The 23,454-nt window shown below is 41.4% G+C and overlaps 1 protein-coding gene across 1 annotated transcript in view; it reads left to right on the top strand.

The window, feature by feature from the left end:
• hsdl2 (hydroxysteroid dehydrogenase like 2) overlaps positions 1–23,454 on the top strand; it is a 127,956-nt gene that overhangs the window by 25,931 nt on the left and 78,571 nt on the right. The window contains exon 3 of the mRNA XM_055632435.1: positions 20,773–20,871. Within this exon, the coding sequence (XP_055488410.1) occupies positions 20,773–20,871 (99 nt within the window). The remainder of the gene's footprint in view (positions 1–20,772; positions 20,872–23,454) is intronic.

Below are 23,454 nucleotides of genomic sequence, written 5' to 3'. Positions count from 1 at the left end.
TGTCCACCCATCCTCATCTCTCTTGGTGCATCATCCCCTGTTCCAAATGAAGTCCTGAGTAAGTCCTGAGAAATAGCACTGCATCCTCCACGTGGACACATTACAGCCTTCAAGATCTGATGCTTAATTCCACAATTTCAGATAACCTGCTATCTTTAATTTCCATGTAGATATTAACTCAGTTTTCTCCATTCACTGCCATTGCCTTATGCAACTCTGCCATGAATTTCCCAGCATTTGCAAGTCACTTTAATTGGTTATCTAAAGGTGGTCCTTCATTTATCAACCTGATAGCTTCAACAGTGTACGCCGTAAATCAAGGCAACAAGGAGTTGATGGCTTCCCATGCACTTTCTATGTGGCAGAGCAAGTACACAATGCTGCAGCAATCTTTTGTCTTGGAAATATCTGCTTAAATCTTATCATGGTTGTTGAAGATTCTCGCACTTTCTATATTTTCAGATGATGATCTGTACCAGTACAGTTACTTAGTTGTATGTTAAAGCAGTTACAAAGATGAACTGGAGATTTTCTGCGTAGATAGACCTTTCACCAGCAAAGCCTACTCTGCAAATCTTTAGCATTGTCATTTAAAAAAATATATAAGCTAATAAATAAAGGCTGCTAAGGAAATTAAAGATTGCACACACAGTTCCTGCTTGGTTTTCATTGTTTTTGTTTAATATATTTGTTCACCATTTTAGGCATGCATATCCATAGTGGCAGTCCCAGAAGACTGAGTACAACACAAGCAAGTTGCTTTGCCTTTTGTTGTGCCATAACTTTGGAAATAATCTATAAGCGTGACGTTAAATCTTTGGCTTCCACCAATGATTTGGTGACTGTGTGTGTCACTGTCTAGTGATGGATTATTCAGCCAAACCTGTCTTTGTGACTGTGTCCTGCTGCATTTTCTAATAGGGTGATGAAGACACTAAAAATTAGCCAGTTGCCAAAGGTATTCCACTAAACATGATCAAATATTCGCTGCTCTGAATGAGAATACGTCTGGATTTGTTCACACATAGCTTTGTTTTTCTGCCTCCTTCACCATCAGTTGTACATCAAGTTCCGGTTTTAAATGAAGAAGTAATTTGAGAGAGGAGCTGCAGAATTGTTGATAGATGCTGTTGTTCTTCTATCTTGGTTCTTCAGTGAAAGGTAGTCGTGGAGATTAAACAACGATCTGGGTTTAACTTTTCTTCATCGGCTTTTGTTCTGCAGCTTACATTGGAGTGAAAGCTTCATTGGTTTGGCTGTAGACTCCCGTAACTAAAGCAGTTTATTAGTGTGTTTCACACATGATTGCAGATTCTAGTTTCAAAGTGGTTCTACTGAAATAGTTCACTATGACCTTGGCATTCTGATCCTGGTACTGTCTATTACATTGTATGAAGGAGGCTCTTAGCATTTGTGTGATCCTTGGAGGAAGGACTTTTCTTGAACTGGTTTGGAGAGAGAATGGTCTTTAATTTACTTTCTTGCATACTTGGATTGTGGGGTGATGGGGTGACACATAGTAATATGGTTAGGACTTGGTACTGCAAACAATGTTTCACTAGATCATATTGTGATATTCAGTGCAACACTGGATTGGCTGAGATTTTAAAATACATTTGGAGGCAGTACTCCAACAGATATTCTAGCCAGGAGCTGTAAAATATTTTTTAAATCTAGTCAATCACAGTCATTAATATTTGAATTTGAATGACACTCTTTAAAAGTAGGATTATATTAGGTAAAGTTTGCTAATTTATTTTACATATTATAATACATTAAATGAGTTCCCAGAACTGATCGTCTTATAATAGGTTTCTTTTGCAAGCTTGGCAAGTCACTTGCAACAAGGGAACACTGACTTCTGTACTGCTCAAGCAGAAAGTTTGAGCAAGGGAGGGAAACTCCCAGAACATTAACTTACAATAAACTCAAATAAATCCAGGGGAAAGATCATAACCTAGAGAATAATGAAAATGTGAAATGTGATGCTGTTGTGAATTGCGTTTTTAGGAGAAAGTTAATAAATATACAGGGAGATATAGAAATAGATAAGGATAAATAAAGGTAGAGGTGATGTTGGGATGGAAGATGGCTCTTGGGCAGTTTATACACCAGCATAGACCTTGGATTGAATGACATGCTTCCATGTATTTTATGTATTCTGTCTTTAATTCAGGTAATACAGTCACATTCTTTGTTCATTCAAAGTCAACATTTTAAAATGTTTATATCTCAGCTTATTAATCTGAAATGATCGTGACCAGCTTCTTGATATGCCTTGTAGTGGCTTGGTGCCGTTCAGTGATTTTGCTTTTAGGCATTTCTGAGGGTGGTTAAATCAACCAACCTCTGCTGCAACCTGGAATTAAACCGGTTTCTGTTTAAATCAGACACCTGGCTGATGGGGGAGGTCCAAAATTCAGTTTCATTCTTGACAGTGTAGTGCAAAGTATATCCAGCCGCTATTTTTTAACCAGACTGGAACTTCAATCATCGATCTTTTATTCTTGCCTTTGCTAGAGTCGCTTTGTTGTAGTCTTATAAATAACTGCTGTGTTTTTTTAATGGAATGTGCTTCTTGGCAGCAAGGTTTAAGGCCATTTAACTCTGTTGGCACCTGAGGAATTGTTGCTTGGTTAGATATGTTGCAAAATATGCACTAATGTACAAATGTGATTAGGGTGGTTGGTGATTTGGCATGTCATTTTGAGAACCAGGTTTGATTTTTTTTTAGTGGATTTTGTTTGTTTTTATTGTCTTGGAATCAAAGCAAAAATGCCTTGAATAAGGAAAATAATATTTTATTGCAGTTTGTTTCCCCTGCCAGGATGAAGTGGTTCTGTATCCTGATGAGACTTTTTCTGATAATCTGGATTTTACTATTTTGTCTATTTGTTTATTTTGATCTTTTTTTTGTCTTGATTTGTCTATTTATGAAGTTGTCTGCTTAAATTAGTATAAATCCCACAGGCATATCATTTATTAACCATTATGGGTTTGGAGGTTTCTTTGTCTGGTTAACCTTCACTTATTACTCCTGGATTCATAATTGAGTGAAAATCAAAAAAAGAGGGCTCTGACCCGAAACACCATCTGTCTAGACGTGCAGAGTTCCTCCGGCAGTCTTTTTGCTGGAACTTTTATGAACTGGTCTTCAGTAAATCGTGGAATTTAGACTTTGAAAAGAATCTGCATTGATTTAAACTTAATAGCAAGGAACAAATAGATGATAAAGCAGTGGAAATCTGATGCGTATTTAACAGGAAAAAAATACCCACAAAGAGCTTGGGCAGGTGTAATCATGTCATAAATGGATTCTGAGAAAATGCAGATTATGTTTGTTGTGTTGAAAAAAGGCTATATCAAACATTTGAATGAATTGGTAAGAGAGACTAGGGTGTTCAGGGAGAAAATTCTGAAATGTGGCATATTTTTCAAGTAGGCCGCAATTATTTTGTGACTGAAGAATTGATACATTTGAACAAAACATTAAGTATTTTAAGGATTATAGAAGATCCGGTTGGATATTGAAGTATTTTTGCATGATTACATTTTCCGCAAGTAGATGTTAACTTGCAGAAATATTCTATTCGGATTTGCACGATTTGTCCATTGTAAATTAATGCACTTACAGTGCCCTTCATAATGTTTGGGACAAAGAACCATGATTTATTTTTTTGCCTCTGTACTCCACAATTTGATATTTGTAATAGATAAATCACAAGTGCACATTGTCAGATTTAATTAAAGACCATTTTTATACATTTTGGTTTCACCATGTAGAAATTACAGCTGTGTTTATACATAGTCCCTCCCTCCCCATTTCAGGGCACCATAATGTTTGGGACACATGGCTTCACATGTGTTTGTAATTGCTCAGGTGTGTTTAATTGCCTCCTTAATGCAGATATAAGAGAACTCTCAGCATCTAGTCTTTCCTCCAGTCTTTCCATCGCCTTTGGAAACTTTTATTGCTGTTTCTTGACACATAGAATTATTTTTCCTCAGTGCGTAATGTTTACCATGGTCACATTCCCTGAGTTCCTCTAGTTTAGGGAATATTGTGCACAGTTCATCGAAGATAATGTTATTTGTTCAGTGTGCAGGTAAGTGTTCTTTCCAAGCTCAATGCCACGAAAGCAGATGTTACTTAACTCGTTCCTCACAGTCAAGCCATCCAAAACTGCCACACGAGCTTCTGTGATAGATCTATTTCATTTTGGCAGTGAATTATTGCATTTGAAGCCAGAGAGAGCATAAATCCAAATGCGTGTATAATATCATGTGTTAAATTGAGAATTCATGGTATTCAGACGGCTGTGCAGAATGCATGATCTGCTATCTCAGACCCAGAGATATCTGCAGACCCAGAGCAGCAGCAAGCCCACGGTATCAAAGGGCAGATAATAGCATTGTCAGCAGGTTGGCCGAATGGCAAAAGGCAAAGATTGACAATAAAAGGGGCCTTTTCTAGATGGCTTCCAGTGACTAGCGGAGTTCTGCAGGGGTCGGTGCTGGGGCCGTTACTCTTCACATTGTATATGATTTGGATGAGGGAATTGAAGGCTTCGTGGCCAAGGTTGCAGATGATACGAAAATAGATGGAGGGGCAGGTATTGTAGAGAAAGCAGGGACTCTGCAGAAGGACTTGGACAGGTGGGGAGAGTGGGCAGAGAAGTGGCAGATGGAATATAGTGTCATGCATTTTGGTAGTAGGAATAAAGGTGTAGACTATTTTCTATATGAGGAGAGAATCCAGAAATTGGATGCAAAGGGACTTGAAATGAAATGAAATGATTCAATTTATTGTCATTGTCAGTGTACAGTACAGAGACAACGAAATGCATTTTTAGCATCTCCCTTGAAAGGGAGACACAGGGCGTCGCGGTGTGCCCGCGCCTGCCGCCGTAATTACATTCCATTACAGGCAAAGGTGGGTGAAGTGTCTTGCCCAAGGACACAACGACAGTATGCACTCCAAGCGGGATTTGAACCGGCTACCTTCCGGTCGCCAGCCGAACTCTTAGCCCATTGTGCTATCTGTCGCCTGGGAGTGCTGATGCAGGATTCCCAAAAACGTTAATTTGCAAGTCAAATCGGTAGCAAGGAAGGCAAACACAAGCTAGTATTTATTTCAAGAGGGGTATAATACAAAAACAGGGATGTAATTCTGAGGCTCAATAAGGTTCTGGACAGGCCACATTTGGACTACCGTGAGCAATTTTGGGCACCATATCTGAGGAAGGATGTGCTGGCTCTGGAGACTGTCCAGAGGAGGTTTATAAGAATGATCCCAGGAATGAGTAGGTTAACATATGACGAGCGTTTGAAGGGACTGAGCCTGTACTCGCTGGAGTTTAGAAGGATGAAGGGAGACTTCATTGAAACCTACCGAATAGCGAAAGGCTTGGATAGAGTGGATGTGGAGAGGATGTTTCCACTAGTGGGAGAGTCTAGGACTAGAGGTCATAGCATCAGAATTAAAGGACATTCCTTTAGGAAGGAGATGAGGGGGAATTTCTTTAGTCAAAGGGTGGTGCATCTGTGGAATTCTTTGCCATAGAAGGCTATGGAGGCCAAGTCAGTGAATATTTTTAAGGCAGAGATAGATAGATTCTTGATTAATATGGGTGTTAGGGGTTATGGGGAAAAGACAGGAGAATGGGGTTAGGATGGGGAAGATAGATCAGTCATGATTGAATGATGGAGCAGACGTGATGGGCCGAAAGGCCTAATTCTGCTCATATCACATGACCTTATGATCGCACATGAAGGTGTTTAAAACAGCTTGTCGTATGTAGGAGCGCAAAACCAGGATGGCTCTGCCTGTGTCATTGGACCTTGCTTGATTTTACAAAAGCATTTATTTCATTTAGTACCTCCCATGCATCATCATTCTTGCTTGTGCATTTTGATGCACTGAAAACAAGACATCAAAGGGGATGAAGATCATTGAAAATGTATAGATAATTGTTAGGCAGTCACATCTTATCTCTGTGTCTTCCTCTCCAATGACTCTCAGTTTGAAGATGGGTCTTAACTGAAAAAATCACCCATTCCTTCTATCCAGAGATGCTGCCTATCCCGTTGAGTTACTCCAGCATTTTGTGTCTATCTTCAGTATAAACCCGCATCTGCAGTTCTTTCCTACACAAAGCTTTTCAATGTTCCTCGGTACATGTGACAATGAAAAACCCAAACCTGTTTAAAATTTTCTGACAAAGAAAATGTAATTGTGTTGGAGATTTCACAACATTGGAAATCTAGTCGCTGCAGTAATGCAAGAAATGTGGCTGTCAATTTGCACAAACAGCAGCATGTTACAAACTGAAATATCTGGTTGTTTTGTTGGTTGTGGGATAAATTTTGGTCAGTGAATAAACTCTGACAAATGGCAAACTGCTTTTTTTTGCTGTCTTTTATCATGGTGAGGGGAGAAATTTGGTATCCTTTGTCGCCAGCACTGATGTGTGTGTGTGAGTATCAGCTGCAAGTTGTACCTGCCTGAACATGATCTCTCCATTTATTCAATGGACCTGAATGTGCAGATGTTAGTGCAACTGAAGAAGGGTCTTGACCCAAAAAGTCACCTATTCCTTCGCGCTATAGATGCTGCCTCAATCGCTGAGTTTCTCCAGCATTTTTGTCTACCTTCGTGCAACTGACAGTCAGTAAGCTTGGACTTATTGAGCACTTGAGATTGCAATGTAAATGTCTCTCCCTTGAAATTATGCTGCCAAACCAGTTTCTCTGGTGATAATACTGACGAGGTTTTAGGTCGGGGTGTGAATAGATTGACATGATTATTGAATTATTTTACTTCTGTTATTGCTTGAGAAAGTTTCTTGCCTGTAACAAGTTATTAATAAAATGTGCTTCTTACCTCTAGTGTTTATCGTTGATCAAATGTGGGATCAAATACGAGGCTACTGTGAAATGCAGAGATTGAAATACTCCAGTCTACTATGAAATATTCCATCTCTCGCTAGATATTTCATCAGCAATTAGGTGTATAATGCACAAGTGCATGCCTTTGTACCCTATTTCAATTAGACCAAATGAGAAGCTTTGAAAAAATGTTGGCTCAACATGATCCTCCCTTGAAAAATACAGGAATGTTCATAATTTGAGTGTCCTTGGGTGTTCCATTTTGACACCTTGTTTTTCCTGTTTGCTCTTCATATCCATCCTGTTTTGTTGTATTTCTGTTCTTTTTGTTACAGCGCAACAAGAATTTGCTACATTGCTGTAAAATTTAGATATTTGTGTGTCCCTTCCTCTGGCTGGACCTTTCACCTCCCTCACTCCAAATAAAGAATATCTGTGGAGTTGGGATTTTGTTTGTTTTTGTGAATTGTGTATGTCTCTGCAAGAAAACTTCATGCTAATCCTGGAAAGTGTGGGTTTTCAATCTTAACCTGAAACGTCGCTATCCATGTCTTCCAGACATGCTGCCTGACATGCTGAGTAACTCCAGTACTTTTTTTTTGGTAAACCAACATCTACTGAAGAAGGGTCTCAACCCAAAACAACACCCATTCCTTCTCTCCAGAGATGCTGCCTGTTCCGCTGAGTTACTCCAGCTTTTTGTGTCTATCTACAGTTCTTTGAGTCTTCCTTCTTTTCTTGTTTTTTCCTTTCTCAATAATACCGTCCTTTCTAGTTTTGTAACCATCTGCAAACCTTCAGCTTTTTAAAAACATTTTTTTTTTTTCGATGAAGCCTGAGTTTAGTCACTCTGACAATGCCTTTGGTTCCCAGTTCTCTCCTTGAAACTCCACATCCCTCTTTTTTTCCATCTCCTTCAGAAAAAAGGTAAAAGAGCCTGAAAACTCTGGCCACCAAGTTCAAGAACTGCTTTAAAACTACCAAGCAAAACCCTACCCAGAAGACTAACCTCAGCAACTATTATCTTCATTGGATTTTGCGTTTGGTTGCACTATGAACTTCGGTTTTGCACTATTTGGTCACCTAGTGTTACGGTTATTGATTTATTATTGATTTTTATGTATTTATCTACGTGTTTTATTTACAGATCTGTTAAGCTGCATCAAGTAAGAATCTCATTGTTCTATTCCCAGTACATTTGGCAATTAAACATTTTTGACTCTGAAGCCTACTTCATCAACCAATATTCATCATCATCAATTAATATTCTTGCTATCGTACATTGTCAATTTTTGTTTTAAAAAATAATTTCTGTGAAGAGCTTCTAACGGATAGAATATAAAGGTAGATATTGTTCTTAAAGTGCTCGTGGAGCTAGAAACACTCAACTTCTAAATCAATGATAATAGAGAACTTGCAACACTCTCCCCAGTATTGGATCAGATGCCAAAGCTTGATCAATAGGTATTCCGTCAATGTGATTTCCTTGGTTTAATTTGGCTGAATTGCTGACCGTTTTGTGTTACTTTCAACTGACTTGGCGTCGTGCATGTTGCCGAAAATCAATGAACTTGGCATACGCACAGGTACAGAGGGAGACTGTCTCAAGTTCTGAAGTCATCGTTCAAGCGACAACAGTTACCTAATGTTATCAGTTATCAGTTATTATTTTAAGGATCATGTGCTTCCGCGTCTGCTCTATTTTTCCCTTCCAGGTTCTGAAAATTGTCGGTGGAGGCATGAAGTAGTTGATTTGGGCTCAGGGTAATTTGCACAGTTATGTGATTTGTATTAGAATTGGACCATAGATTCTCAGTTATGGTGTAGATACTTCAGGCTACAAGAACAATTAAAGTAGCCCTGCGTATGCAAATATCTGTAAATTGATTGGCAAGATAGGTGAACTATCATGGGTGGTTTTTTTGGAGCAACACCCCGAGCCTAGAAAGTATGATCACATCTACCAGGCTCCATAGGGCAGGCTGCATCACCTGCATGGTAACATCAAATTCCTGAAATGACCTTTCTGTGAGCCCCATTGTGGCGACAAACAATTCTGCAGGTCATCCTGGAAACGTCAAAGCATCCTCACTGACCTGTGAGCATCGCACAGAGGAGAGGAGTATCCAAGATGTTACTGAGCCACCTGGGTCTTTTTGATAAGAACACGAAGGACCCACATAAACAGCAAACAAAATTTTTAGTTCCTTCCCATTTGGACATCTCACATAAGATGGTTTAGCCATCTCAAAAGCCACAGATTGCTCATAAAAAAAAGTAAATAAAAATCTGCAAACACTGGAAATCCAAAATAAAAATCCAAAAGTCAGACGTTTTCAGGAGGTCAGACAACATCCACGGAGAGAGATCAATTACCTTTAATCAGTTCTAATGAAAGATTATGGACATGAAGCATTACTCTTTCCACATGAATATTTTGCTTCCTGCAAAATAATATTTGACTCTGGGCTTTCTTGTAACGGAGGCCCATCCTACTTCTAATACACCATACATAAAGATATGTATATGGTGTATAAGAACTCTTGGTCCCTTATCTGCATATAGTTCAATGGGGCATGCCCTCAACAAGTATGAGTGACTGACAATTCATGGCAGCACCTGTTATTAACAGTGATGGTGTTCAACTTGGAACATTGCTATCAATTTAATGGGTGGATTGTCCATTTGTTTTCAATCAAGCTTGAATGGGGGAGGTAGTTTATGCTTGTTACTTGGATCAGCTTAGAACTCTACGGGACAGCAGGTCCTTGAGACCGCAATGCTTGTGCCAACTATGATGTCAAATTGTACAAACCTTATCTATCTGCCTGTATGTGATAACCCTCCATACCCTTCATGTTCATGCGCCTGTCTAAATGCCACTATCGTGTCTGCTTTCACCAAGATGGCATAAAGGCTGAGATATATGCTTGCTAGTTATTCAGAAAGTGATGGCCACACCATTATGTTAGCCCATAAGATTTTTTTTAACCTTAACCAAAAATTAATTGGTCCCTAACAATATTTGATTCTGGACATCAAAACCGTCTTTCTAATTTCAATGTTTTTGACTTACTCATTTCAACACATCTCAAACATTCAGCTGCCATCAATCTATTTTTAGCTCACATTTTTTATTTAGGTACAGCCGCAAGGAAAATGTAAATGACGAACCAGGTCAACCATTTTGATATAATTGTTCATGCTCTCAATACAGTTAGAAATTTTGTTTCTAACAAGTTCCAAAGCTTTGAGTTTGGGATCAGATCTATGATGGTTTGCCAATGTCTCACCTCCACGACCCTGGGTTTGGAAGTCAAGAGGTCACCAAAGCGCAAGGGCTGCAATGAGGGAGATTGGGACCACACCCTTGTTTATGGGAGAACTGTCCAGTAGTCTAACAATAGTGGGGAAGAAGCTGTTCCTAAATCTGGTGGTATGTACTTTCAAGCTTTTATATCTTTTGCCCAATGAGAGAGGGGAGAAGAGGGAATAACTGGGTTGAACCTATTTTGACAGAATAACTGAAAGGCATTACATGAATATTGAAAGACTTCAGAGCTCTGAGGTGCAGTGGGAAGTGGGAGTCCCAGTACGTGATTTGCAGAATGCTAGTTTGCAGGTGGCAATTAATTGGGAAAGTTGACATAGTTGGCATAGTTGAGTATAGAAGTTGGGATGTAATGTTAAAATTGTACAAGGCATTGGTGAGGCCAATTCTGGAGTATGGTGTACAATTTTTCTGATCGCCTAATTATAGGAAGGATGTCAACAAAATAGAGAGAGTACAGAGGAGATTTACTAGAATGTTGCCTGGGTTTCAGCAACTAAGTTACAGAGAAAGGTTTTGCCTGGGACAAGTTTTGGGCAGGGCTTTATTCTTTGGAGCGCAGAAGGTTAAGGGGGGACTTGATAGAGGTTTTTAAAATGATGAGAGGGATAGACAGAGTTGACGTGGAAAGCTTTTCGTCACCTAACAGTAGTAAAGCTTTTCCCACTGAGAGTAGGGAAGATTCAAACAAGGGGACATGACTTGAGAATTAAGGGACTGAAGTTTAGGGGTAACATGAGGGGGAACTTCTTTACTCAGAGAGTGGTAGCTGTGTGGAATGAGCTTCCAGTGAAGGTGGTGGAGGCAGGTTCGTTTTTATCATTTAAAAATAAATTGGATAGTTATATGGATGGGAAGGGAATGGAGAGTTATGGTCTGAGGGCAGGTATATGGGACTGGGGAGATTATGTGTTCGGCACGGACTAGAAGGGTCGAGATGGCCTGTTTCCGTGCTGTAATTGTTATATGGTTATATGGACATGTTTGTAACTTCCACCAATAATAAGCAACCTGTTGCAGTGATTATGAAAAGATGAAATATTTTTATTTTTGGGACAATTGTTGGCCAGTAATGATGATTTACCAAGTTACTGAAAATGGAACGGGCTTCGCTTTCTCCTCCAGTCTTTGTTTTGGGGGAGATTTGGTTTTAATTCCAAAAATAAACTTTTTTCCGTATTTTAAAAATATATGAAACAAGATTGTGATATTCTTCTGATATTCTCAGCACCTATGCATTAATTCGTGGTAACCAAGCATCCTTGCCTCCTTTGTGGCACTCTGGGATGATATCCTTTGCCTTGTTAAGTCCCCACTCGACTCTGCGCCTCAATGTTCTGCAGCGGAGGACCCTAGACTAGAGTCCTGCTCCACAGAGCCTTGCCGTTGGCTGCACCAGGTTTTGTTGCGTCCCTCAGCACGTACTCCTGCAGTCTGACGTATGCTAGTCGGCACCATTCCCTGATGGACATCTCATTTTGCTGGGAGGCCAACAGGTTTTGGGCAGACCTGAGTGTCTTTCACTGTTGATGTCCTGCTCAGAATGTGTCCCCGGGAATAGCCTAAAATCAGAGAGTCCTCTGTTGCACAGCTGTTCAGTATGAGCCTTGACAAGGACCCTTGCATCATTTTCCAGATCCTGTTAGCAAATCCACACTCTGCAAAGAGGTGGGCATCCGTCTCTTCACAGCAGCCGTCCCAAGGGCAGCATGCGTTGGCAACAAAATTCCCGTAGTGCAGAAAGGATCTGACTGAGGGTTCCTCTCGACACCAGCCAAGCAAGGACTTTGTGCTTATTGGTGTGCTCTGGTGATGAAGCATTTTGCCAGGCAAGCTGGGCAGTCTGCTCAGGGAATCAGGCCACAGGATCCATTGTCTTGTAGTGCCCGCCACTACCCAATGGAATTGTGGTCAAAGCTGCTAATCCCAAAGAATCTTTCCACAAAGGACAGGTGGCGTGGCAATGTGTAGCTAACTGGCACATTGCGCGCCATCGGTGCCATGCCTATCCTTCAACACTGAGGACAGGTAGAACCTCAGCACATAGTGACACTTATTTCCCACGTGCTTTAGCTCTACGCACAGCCAAAGTCCATCAGGGTGAGGGTGAAGTTGGGCATGCCTTTGCCCCTGTTGTATTCCGATTTGTGCATCGTGGCCCATAGACTTGGCCCATCGTTTATCCCCGGCTGAACTCTAAGATGTCCTGGGTGATCGCGAAGGCAGAGCAGAGGGGACGTGCCACTTCTGCGCCAAGTACAGCATCCCTTGGAACCTCACACTAGATTACATTTTTTTCCAGTTATTGAGAGGGAAAGCTGTTTCCACAGTACCTATTTTTGTTTGACCGTGGCCATTTGCTCCAGTCAATTCTTGTTGCATGTCTCAGTCCCTCCGAACCAGATTCCGACCACCTTTAGGAAGTCAGACCTGATGGTGAAGGGGACAGAAGATCGGCTGGGCCAGTTGCTGAAGAGCATGGCCATGCTTTTCCTGCGATTGACTGAGGGCTCTGGTTGCCGATGCTGATCAATTTGCAGACCGACTGTGGATCCGAGGGAATGATGGCGACATCGGCCATGTACGGGGTTGTTTCGATCTCAGTGCTCCCACTGCCTGACAACGTCACTCCTCTGAAGCTCTTGTCTTTCCTAATGGATTCAGCAATGGGTTCCATGCAGCACACAAACAAGACAGGGGAGAGTGGGCTCCAGACCTGACGGGGAAGCTATCTATTTCCCATCAATTGATTTGGACTGCACTACAGATATCAATGGAGAACAGTTGGATCCATTCCTGATTCCCTCCCCAAGGCCCATTTTGAAGACCATGTCCATCATGTATGTGTACGATAACCTTGGATAGAAACATATAAACATAGAAAATAGGTGCAGGAGTAGGCTATTCGGCCCTTCGAGCCAGCACCACCATTCAATATGATCGTGGCTGATCATCCAGAATCAGTACCTTGTTCCTGCTTTCTCCCCATATCCCTTGATTCCGTTAGCCCAAATAACTTTATCTAACTCTCACTTGAAAGCATCCAGTGAATTGGCCTCCACTGCCTTCTGTGGCAGAGAATTCCACAGACTCACAACTCTCTGGCTGAAAACGTTTTTCCTCATCTCAGTCCTAAATGGGCTGCCCCTTATTCTTAGGGATCAGGAGACTGTCCTGATCAAGAGATCTGGGATATTTGTAAAAACCACAACCGATTTAGCATTATCAATTTGGCTGAGTTATCGGTACAGTGAAGCCTAGGGCAACATGGGCAGGAATTTCTGCATTTAATGGGCATGTGTTGTAAATTGCTGTCTATTTTACTCTTGAGTGAGTGCTAATGGCCAAAAGAAAAGAGCAGGCTTGCCTATTTTCTATTATCTTGGAAAAGGAAGATTGCACAATCTAATGTTGTACTATCTTTGGACAATTAACAACAAGTTGCATTTATATATTGCCTTTAATGCAGTAAGATATCCCAAGCCACTTAACAAGAGCATAATCAATCACTATTTGACAGTGGCCTTAAGGATAGCTCAGGACATTGGCAAGTAATTTTCTTGCCCATTAATGTAAAATCAAACAGCTGGAAAATGTCAGTGGATCAAAAAGCATCGTGAAAGCAAAGGGATGGTCGACATTTGGATGGCTTCTGTCTCACTCCATCTCATTTCTATTTACTGCTCATCTTTAGACTTTAGAGATACAGCTTGGAAACAGGCCCTTTGGCGCACTGAGCCCCCCACACACTAGCTCTAACCTACACACTAGGGACAATTTACAATTATTTTTTTAACTGAAGTCAATTAAGTTACCAACCTGCACATCTTTGGTATGTGTGAGGAACTTGGAGCATCCGGAGAAACCCCACTCGGTCACAGTGAGAATGTGCAAACTCCATACAGACAGCACCCTTAGTCAGGATCGAACCTGGGTCTCTGGTGTTGTAAGGCAGCAACTCTACCACTGTGCCGATGTGCTGTGCCACTCCTCCTGCTACACTCTGTCCCGATGCAGCATTTTGACACAATCCTCCAATATTCCTCTCCCTTCACATGTGCTACTTGACAAGTTGAACTCTTATGGCAATTTGTTTTTTTTTGTTCCAGGTTCCGGCATCTGCCCTTCCCATCTCTTGTTTCCCCGTAGCCTTTGAATCTTTTGTGTCTCGCGGCACGGATGAGAACCAGCAGCAGTTTTTCTGCTAACCTTCCTTTAGATCTCAGAAATGTTCAATATATTGGTGTCCTTTCAATTAAGGCCTCTTGCGCATTCTTGGATTTCAATGTCTCACTCAACCTTTAGTCACTCAGGCCTATCGCTCTGGAATTTCTGACCTAATCATCTTGCTCCATCTTTTTTAAGTTTGTAAGATGTTCCTAAAAACTTATCCGTTCAACTAAATTTATGATCATATGCCCAGGCATTTCCTCATGTGCCCATTGTCACTAACTGATTTCATTCACTATTTCTTTGTGTCCAGGGATTTTACATTGCATTAAAAGCAATACATAAATGCAACTTGTTGAAATTTAGTACTGAACTAGCCTGGAGAAGCAACCATGATAATAATTTCAACTCGGAACAATAGAGTACAATTCAACTCGGTACAATAGAGCACCTGTTAATATGGGGTATCTGACTTTTGAAAGGTTTGAAGGGTACAACTTGAACTAGATAATGGAAAGATCAGAAGGAGTGAGGTGGTATAAAATTTAAATAACTGCACGGCATTTTCGTATGACATTAATCTTTTTCTTGATTTTGGAGATTGAAATTTCAAAGGGAAAGATCCATCTATAATCACAGTTGATGAAACTTGCTAGGAGATGGATTTTTTAAGAACTCATTCTGCATAGCCTGGAGTTATTACTCATCGTGATGCAACCAGGAAAAAAAATGTAATTCTATAATTCTTTGAGCAGTCATGGAATTTATTTCAATCTTGTTTCTATGGTATCTGTTGATGGAGTATGGCTCCCTAGGTTTTCATTTGGTTTTGTATAAATTTTATTGTTTTTCTCCCTGGAAAATAATTGGGCCACAGATTTATTTAGAGTGTGGCACACTGCCACTTAAAGCAAAGTTCATTGAGGAATTATTCGGCAAACAACCTTGTATTTCAAGTTAAACATTTTGAAAGACATTTTACAGTGTTGCAACGCAGCAGTTCCAAGTGGGTTTAAAAGTGACTTGTTTCTCTTGTTCCTTTTCTGGGTTTGTTGAACCTCTGGATGCCATTGTTTAAGTTGTTGTGGGCATCTGCTAATTTGATCCAACTGACATTTGTCGACTTTCCTGCCCTTTTCATCCAAGCCTACTGTTCCTCTATTGCTGCATGGGATGCAATGCTCAGCTGTAAGTACAAATGTCCATTTTGTCTGAAACCCTGTACCCAGGCCCGCCACGAGATTTTATCCGGCCCGCAGCAAGCTCTTAACACGTTCTGTGCCGTGGGCTGTAAGCGAGTTCGGTATTCCGACTGAGCATGCCCAGGTCACTTGAGTTCGGTATTCCGACTGCGCATGCCCAGGTCACTTTTTCTCACAGAGAAACACTTTTTCTCACAGAGAGTGGTGAGTCTGTGGAATTCTCTGCCTCAGAGGGTGGTTTCTCTGGATGCTTTCAAGAGAGAGCTAGATTGGCTCATAAAAATAGAGGAGTCGGGGGATATGGGGAGAAGGCAGGAACGGGGTACTGATTGGGGATGATCATTGAATGGCGGTGCAGGCTCGAAGGGCCAAATGGCCAACTCCTGCACCTATTGTCTATTGTCATCAGGCACTTGCCATAAACATTGTCGGGAGTGGATCTGCTGTTATCAGACCTTTGTTTCAACCGGTGAGTGAGCGAGATCGTGCTGCTGCTTGGGGTGGGGTCCGTGATCGGAGTCGGGCCCGGGTCTCCGTGCTGCGGGCGCTGTTGAGTTGCTGCTGGGCCCTCCACGTCCCCTCCTGGGTGCCCCATCCCTGTCCGGGGGCGGCCGGCGGTGTCGTCCCCGGGCTTGCAACCGACGGGTGAAGGAGGCATTGGCTCCAGCTCGGCTCTCTGGGGGATCGCTGGTCGGCGCGGACCCAACTCCCTGTATAGTCCCTGGTGGACTCTTCGAGAGTGATGTCAGATAAGGAAACAGGGGGAGTGAAATGTAAAGCCAGAGAGGTATATAAATGGAAGAGGACAGGGGAGAGGCAAAAGGGGGGACTAAAGGTGAGATGATCCATCCCTCATTTCCCTTTTATCCCACTCATTCCCCCCTGCAACACGTTTCACCTAAATCCCTCTCTCATCACCTGTCCTTCCCTAGACAGATTCTGCCTCACCCACTGAGTTCTTCCTGTATTTGGTGCTTTGACCTTAAACTTTCTTAAAAATTAAGAGAACTGAATGAAATTTTCAGTTATTATAGATTGAAGCATTCTGAAACAAATATGAAACAATCTTACATGGATGACCTGAAATTAAAGCATATAATTAATTAGTTAGCTAATTACAAAATTCAATTACTAGATCTAAACATCTATCCATTTCTTAAGAAAAGGTTAACATTTTTAAATAGCCTAAGTGTCCGAATAACATTCACACAAGAATTCACAATATAACATGATTTTTAAATCTCATTGTCATGAATTTATAGGCCAAATTGAAGGAATTTAGTCTATAATTCCCGTAAATTAATGGCCATTTTAATCATCTTGCGAGTGGGTTTTTGTGGAACGCGATCAATTGGAACTTTGCGGTTTGCGGTGAATTTAAACCTCATATCGGCAGGAAAAACACTGCCGGTTCGTATATTTACATAATGACATTTTCGCCAATGAAATTTTGATTAAAGTAATCCTAAGAAGCAAGTTTATATGTAAAATAAATGACTTGCCTTATGTTTTGTTCCCTATGTGAGATCCATCCCATTGTTGGCGTTGACGGCGTTAGAAGTCGCCTTTTTATTTTACTCCAGCCATTAAATTGTCCCGCATTTAAAAAAAAAATTCAGAGAACGGTAGTCGGAACGATTATTCAGCATCAGGTAGAAGCCCGAGAAAATGTATATAGGCAGGAGAAACGGCATTTTAATCCCGCCCCCACCCCCTCAAAGGCGCAAAAGTTGCGCACACGGCCAGTGACAATACTGCAGCGCCGCTGAAGGTAAGTTTTCTAACATACCTATTCTATCCACAATTCTTTTATCTCAGACACTTTTATCTTGGATTACGATCCAGCACAAAAGCAATTAAGCACACTTATGGTGTGGCATGTTGGTAGAGTCGCTGCCTTACAACAGGTGCTGTCTGTACAGTTTGTACGTTCTCCCTGTGACCCCATGAGTTTCTTCCCACACACTCCTCCCAATTTGTAGGTTAATTGGCTTTGGTAAAATTTATAAATTGTCCCTAGTATACAGGGTGATCGCTGTTCAGTGCGAACTCGGTGGGCTGAAGGGCCTGTTTACATGCTGTTTTTCTAAAGTCCAGAATTTAAACCAGGAACTGCAGATGCAGGTTTACAAAAAAAGGACACAAAGTGCTGGAGTAGCCCAGCAGATCAGGCAGCACCCCTGGAGCACATGGATAGACATTATAGAATCGGGGTTTTACATATTCTGTTGTGCTGCTGCACGTAAGAATTTCATTGTTCCATTTGGGATATATGACAATAAAACACTTGTGATTCTTGACTCTTATTTTAGCTCATCAATGCATTTGGGCAGTAACATAGAATTTTTAATGAATTATTCACTTGAGTGAAGTGATTGAGGAGTCAAACGAGCAACCACTGCCAGGTTGTATGGTTTTCTCTAGTAAGCTCTCTTTATTTTTTCCTACGGTCTGCAAAAATGTGCCAAATATATAATGTGGCCCTCATGCTGAAAAGTTTGGAGGCCCCTGCTCTAGCACTTTCAATCAACAAACCCTTGTGTCTTTGGGAAGTGGGAGGAAAGTGGAGCACCCTGAGGAAGCCCACGTGGTCAGAGGAACAAGGTGCAAACTCCACATGGACAGCACTCGAGGTCAGGATTGATCAACGGCTTCACCAGCTGCACAACAGTGCTGCCCTGGACTGTCATATGACCAGCATATGACACTGTCGTCACTTGTATGGCAGGCGACTGACATGCAGACCCTTTGTGCTGTTTCTCTGTTGGATCTGTTTTCAGGGTGGGAGTGCTGGTATGATGAAGCCATTCAGCATTCCAGTAAAAGATGTGGCTGAGAAATGTCGCCATGGTGTCATTTGCGTGGTAGGAAGTGTGAGTGTGAAAAATCTTTAGATGTTGTTTTGAAAAAAATTAGGCTTGCATTTTATTTCTGTGTGTGTGTGTGTGTGTGTGTGTGTGTGTAGATTGTTGAGAGTACAGGGGGGGCTGCGCTGCTGAGTGTTGGGGCGGCTGCAAGTGCTTAGAGGGGGCCACCTGCATGTGAAATTATGCCCTCTAGAGCTGGATACTTACACTGTTGAAAACATCCAATTAACTTCCACCCTGTCAATTCCTCTTTAAAAAGTTGTGTGTTTCAATCAGTTTTGCAACTCTGAGGAATAAAGACTGAACTTGTACAACATTTCTTATTATAGTAACTGCTTTATCTAAAAATCAACAATGGGAGTATTCTTTCACTGTTTTCAATGTAACTATCGTTCACAGCATTGTAACACATCAGTTCCATAGACAAAGTCCATTGTCCACAATGGGGTAGAGGTGAATTGCTCAGTACCCTAGCTCATGGAAGGACCGTTCGGAAACCTGATAACAGAGGGATAGGAGCTGTTGCTGAATCTGAGAGTACGGGCTTTCAAGCATCTGTACCTTTTTGCTGGACAGGAGCAGGGAAAAGATGGAATGACCGGGGTGGGCCAAGACTGATGATGATGTTGGCTACATTTCCCAGGCGCCATGAAGAGTAGATGGAGTCACTGGTGGGGAGTCTGGTCTGCGTGATGGACTGGGCTACACCACAACTCTCTGCAATTTCTTGTGGTTTTGGGCAGAGCTGTTCCCAAACCAAGCTGTGATGCAGCCCAATAGTGTGCTTTTTATGGTACATCTGTTAGATACAAGATACAAGATACATTTAATTGTCATTTGGACCCCTTGAGGTCCAAACGAAATGCCGTTTCTGCAGCCATACATTACAAACACATAGACCCAAGACACAACATAATTTACATAAACATCCGTCACATCGCTGTGATGGAAGGCCGAATAAACTTATCTCTCCACTGCACATCTGTTGAAGTTTCTAAGAGTCAAAGGAGACATGCTAAATGTTGGCCTTCAGACCCATCAGTTTGCTGAATGCTGTTCCTCATGATATATTTTAAAGTTTCTAGACTCTTACCTGTTGGTGATTATTGGTATATTTTTGTCTGAACGCTGAGGTCCAAACCTCTATCGTTCTATAAATCTTTTGCCCAGACTCTATTGGTCTCTTGACCAGAGTAGGCGAATCAAGGACCAGAGGACATAGGTTTAAGGTGAAGGGGAAAAGATTTAACAGGAATCTGAGGGGTAACGTTTTCACACAAAGGGTGGTGGGTGTATGGAACAAGCTGCCAGAGGAGGTAGTTTAGGCAGGGACTATCCCAACGTTTAAGAAACAGTTAGACAGGTACATGGATAGGACATGTTTTGAAGGATATGGACCGAGCAGGTGGGACTAGTGTAGCTGGAACATGTTGGCCGGTGTAGCCAAGTTGGGCCGAAGGGCCTGTTTCCACACTGTTTCATTCTGTGGCTCTATGATCCTTCACATTACATCAGAAAAAAATATTCTTCAGTTTTTACTCTTGTGGGATTTTGTTGCACTCAAATGGCTGCCCACAGAGTCCAACAATTACTACACATGGATAGATACTTCAATGGGTGTAAAGCATGATATCAAGAAAGTATGTTTTATATGTATTTGCAGAGAATGGCCCTTTGTGCCAGAACAATTGTAGATAGTTCTCTTGCACTTAAAAATTACTGCTCTGTATTATCTCTTTGGGGTTAAAATGGTTTGAGTGGCTGTTGTAGTGGGTAAGTATTAGAAAGATGATAATGTTGCTGCTGTTCCTTATTGAACGTTTTATCGTGTTTATTTAGTTTCATCACAAGGATTGCTGAATGTTATGAATTAGGCCACACAGTGGGAGCAGCCAGGCTTATAATCTGCAAATCAGGACCGCAAAATCATTTGTATTGTATTTGCAATACCATAGTATCCTTGTTCTTTTCAGCAAATGATGATTCCTATGTAACTTGAGGTGTAAAGTAGAACCTTTTCATTCTGTTGTCATTTACCTATTTAACAAGGAAGCTGAGCCTGGTGATATTTTTTTATGAATTACTCTAGGCAGACAACTGATGAATGAATGTTGATAGTCAATAATGGCTCAATTGCCACCAATCTACCTCGGCTTACGAAATGAGAAAGTGTGTGCTTTGTTTTGCTCTGCATTTTTGTTTTATTTTTATGAAAAATAGCCTTGCTCATTGCTGTCAAATGTTCTCCTTGGGTAAAGAAAATTGATCGTACTTTTTGTTGGATTTGTCTGAAATCATTTGTTTTTCTTTTCAGTTGAAGCTGTCGGGGGCAAGGCTTTACCGTGTTTGGTTGATGTGCGAGATGAGGAGCAAATCAGCGAGGCAGTGAAGAATGCAGTGAAGACCTTTGGAGGTACTGTTTGATCAATGATTTTGGATGTGGCAAGCTGGTGAATGTGATGGCTTTTGTCTTCCGGGAATTATCAGTTTATAAGCCATACGGTGACTTGAGATGTTCAGTTAAACTCTGAGTAAGTTGATCATAGGGCAGACTGCTCTGAGTGGCAGTTCCCCATGACACAAACACTATGTTTCAGTCATGCATTCTCAATAATGTATCGTTTCCAAAACATTTTTCCGATTGCTCTAAGATCAGGCTTGCATTCAATATTTACGGTGCAGCTATTTAAAGTCAAAACTACAACCGGGTTTAATACTATAGTGTGGAAAGAGACCTGTTCACTAAGTCTGAGATGGAAATATGATCGTTTTCAAATTGAAAGAATTGATTGGGAAAGAGGAGTTGATGTCCAATTGAGCTGTCACTTTTAATTAATTTAAGGGACAGACTGCTGTGGCCAAAGATACTAGAGTAGGAGAGCTCTATGATCTTTGACTGTGGATGTCTAGCTGACTCCAATGTACTTTGCTCTCAATTCTCATCTTATAGAAGTGCACTTGAAGGCCACCAAGTGTGTGAAATGTGAACTCATTTAACCCCACTGAAGTATGGCAAGTAAAATAAAATTTCCGCACTGTTTTTATCATGGACACGAGGTACATATATAGGCCATCACAATGTTTTTTAAGAAAATAACTAAGAAGAATCATGACAGTCTCTGGTCCAGTCTGAAAACATCCAACCTTCATAAAACACTTGACTGTTATTAATTTTCATCACCAAATTTATTATCATCAGTAATATATATTTTATAAAGAAACAAATTCATAGTATTAAACTTGTAAACAATATAAAAATAACGTTAAACATTATCTCGTCAAACAATTAAAAGTAACTTCTATAATCCAAATTTAGATGTCGTTCAAATATTATTTGGTTCCAAGGAAGTTAGACTAGAGATATCGTGCTTAAAAAATCATGAAGCTTGATCCTTGATTTTGTTTCCTTAATCATTTGTTGGTTAGTTTTATTTTTTATTTTAATATGGACACTCTGATATTTGTAGAATCCCAGAAATTTGTGTGTGCGGCCATTTTCTACTTTGACGAAATAAGGGCTGAATTTGCTGAATAACCTTTTTCAGAGCAATTGTATTCTTGACTGATTCACAGTGCCCTCCATAATGTTTGGGACAAAGACCCAACATTTATTTATTTGCCTCTGTACTCCACAACTTGAGATTTGTAATAGAAAAAAAATCACATGTGGTTAAAGTGCACATTGTCAGATTTTAATAAAGGCCATTTTTACACAATTTGGTTTCACCATGTAGAAATTACAGCAGTGTTTATACATAGTAGTCCCCCAAATCGGGGCACCATAGTGTTTGGGACACAGCAATATCATGTAAATGAAAGTAGTCATGTTTAGTATTTTGTTGCATATCCTTTGCATGCAATGACTGCTTTAAGTCTGCGATTCATGGACATCACCAATTGCTGAGTGTCTTCTCTGGTGATGCTCTGCCAGGCCTGTATTGCAGCCATCTTTAGCCTATGCTTGTTTTGGGGGCTAGTCCCCTTCAGTTTTCTCTTCAGCACATAAAAGGCATTCTCAAATGGGTTCAGATCGGGTGATTGACGACCACTCAAGAATTGACCATTTTCTAGCTTTGAAAAACTCCTTTGTTGCTTTAGCAGTATGTTTGGGATCATTGTCTTGCTGTAAATGAACCACCAGCCAATGAGTTTTGAGGCATTTGTTTGAACTTGAGCAGATAGGATATGTCTATACACTTTGTTATTCATTACGATACTACCATCAGCAGTTATATCAACAATGAAGAAAAGTGAGCCAGTACCTTCAGCAGCCATACATGCCCAGGCCATAACACCCCCACACTGTGTTTCACAAATGACGTGGTATGCTTTGGATCTTGGGCAGTTCCTTCTCTCCTCCATACTTTGCTCTTGCCATCACTCTGATATGTTAATCTTTGTCTCATCTGTCCACAAGACCTTTTTCCAGAACTGTGGTTGCTTTTTTAAGTACTTCATGGCAGGGGAGGAAATCACTATCAAAACATGGGGGGGAAGAACACAATTTCTTGGTGCCGCATGCGCGCACACACGCACGCGGCTTCGGAGGCTTTGGCCATGGGTCCTGTGGACGATAACATCGGGAGCTGGTTGGTGACCGACTCCAAACTCCAGCAACAGCAGTTTCGTCCGCCCCGAATCGTGGGGCTGCATCGGCCCGTTCGCGGGGCCTTTCATCGCTTGGCCGGGCTTAAAAGCGGCTGTGGGATTTTCCATCCCCCCGGCGGGGGCTTCAACATCGGGAGCCTCGATCGCCTCAATGAAGCAATTTGACCGTGAGGAGGTGGAAGATCCCGCGGCCGATTTTAAGCAGAGCAGGGCGATGAAAGGCCCTGCGAACGGGCCAATTCAAGCTCTGCTCTATGACCTTTGCTCCACCAGGACGTCTCCCTCCTCCAATCACCGCGCTCTATCCTCAGTCACACCCCCCTACTTCTGCCTCTGACCGACAGCCCCCTTCTCCAATCATCGCCCTGAATCATCATGTCCCACCCCC

The sequence above is a fragment of the Leucoraja erinacea genome, chromosome 3, assembly GCF_028641065.1.
Source record: "Leucoraja erinacea ecotype New England chromosome 3, Leri_hhj_1, whole genome shotgun sequence".
NCBI lineage: Eukaryota > Metazoa > Chordata > Chondrichthyes > Rajiformes > Rajidae > Leucoraja > Leucoraja erinaceus.
This window is presented reverse-complemented; position numbering and strand designations above follow the sequence as displayed.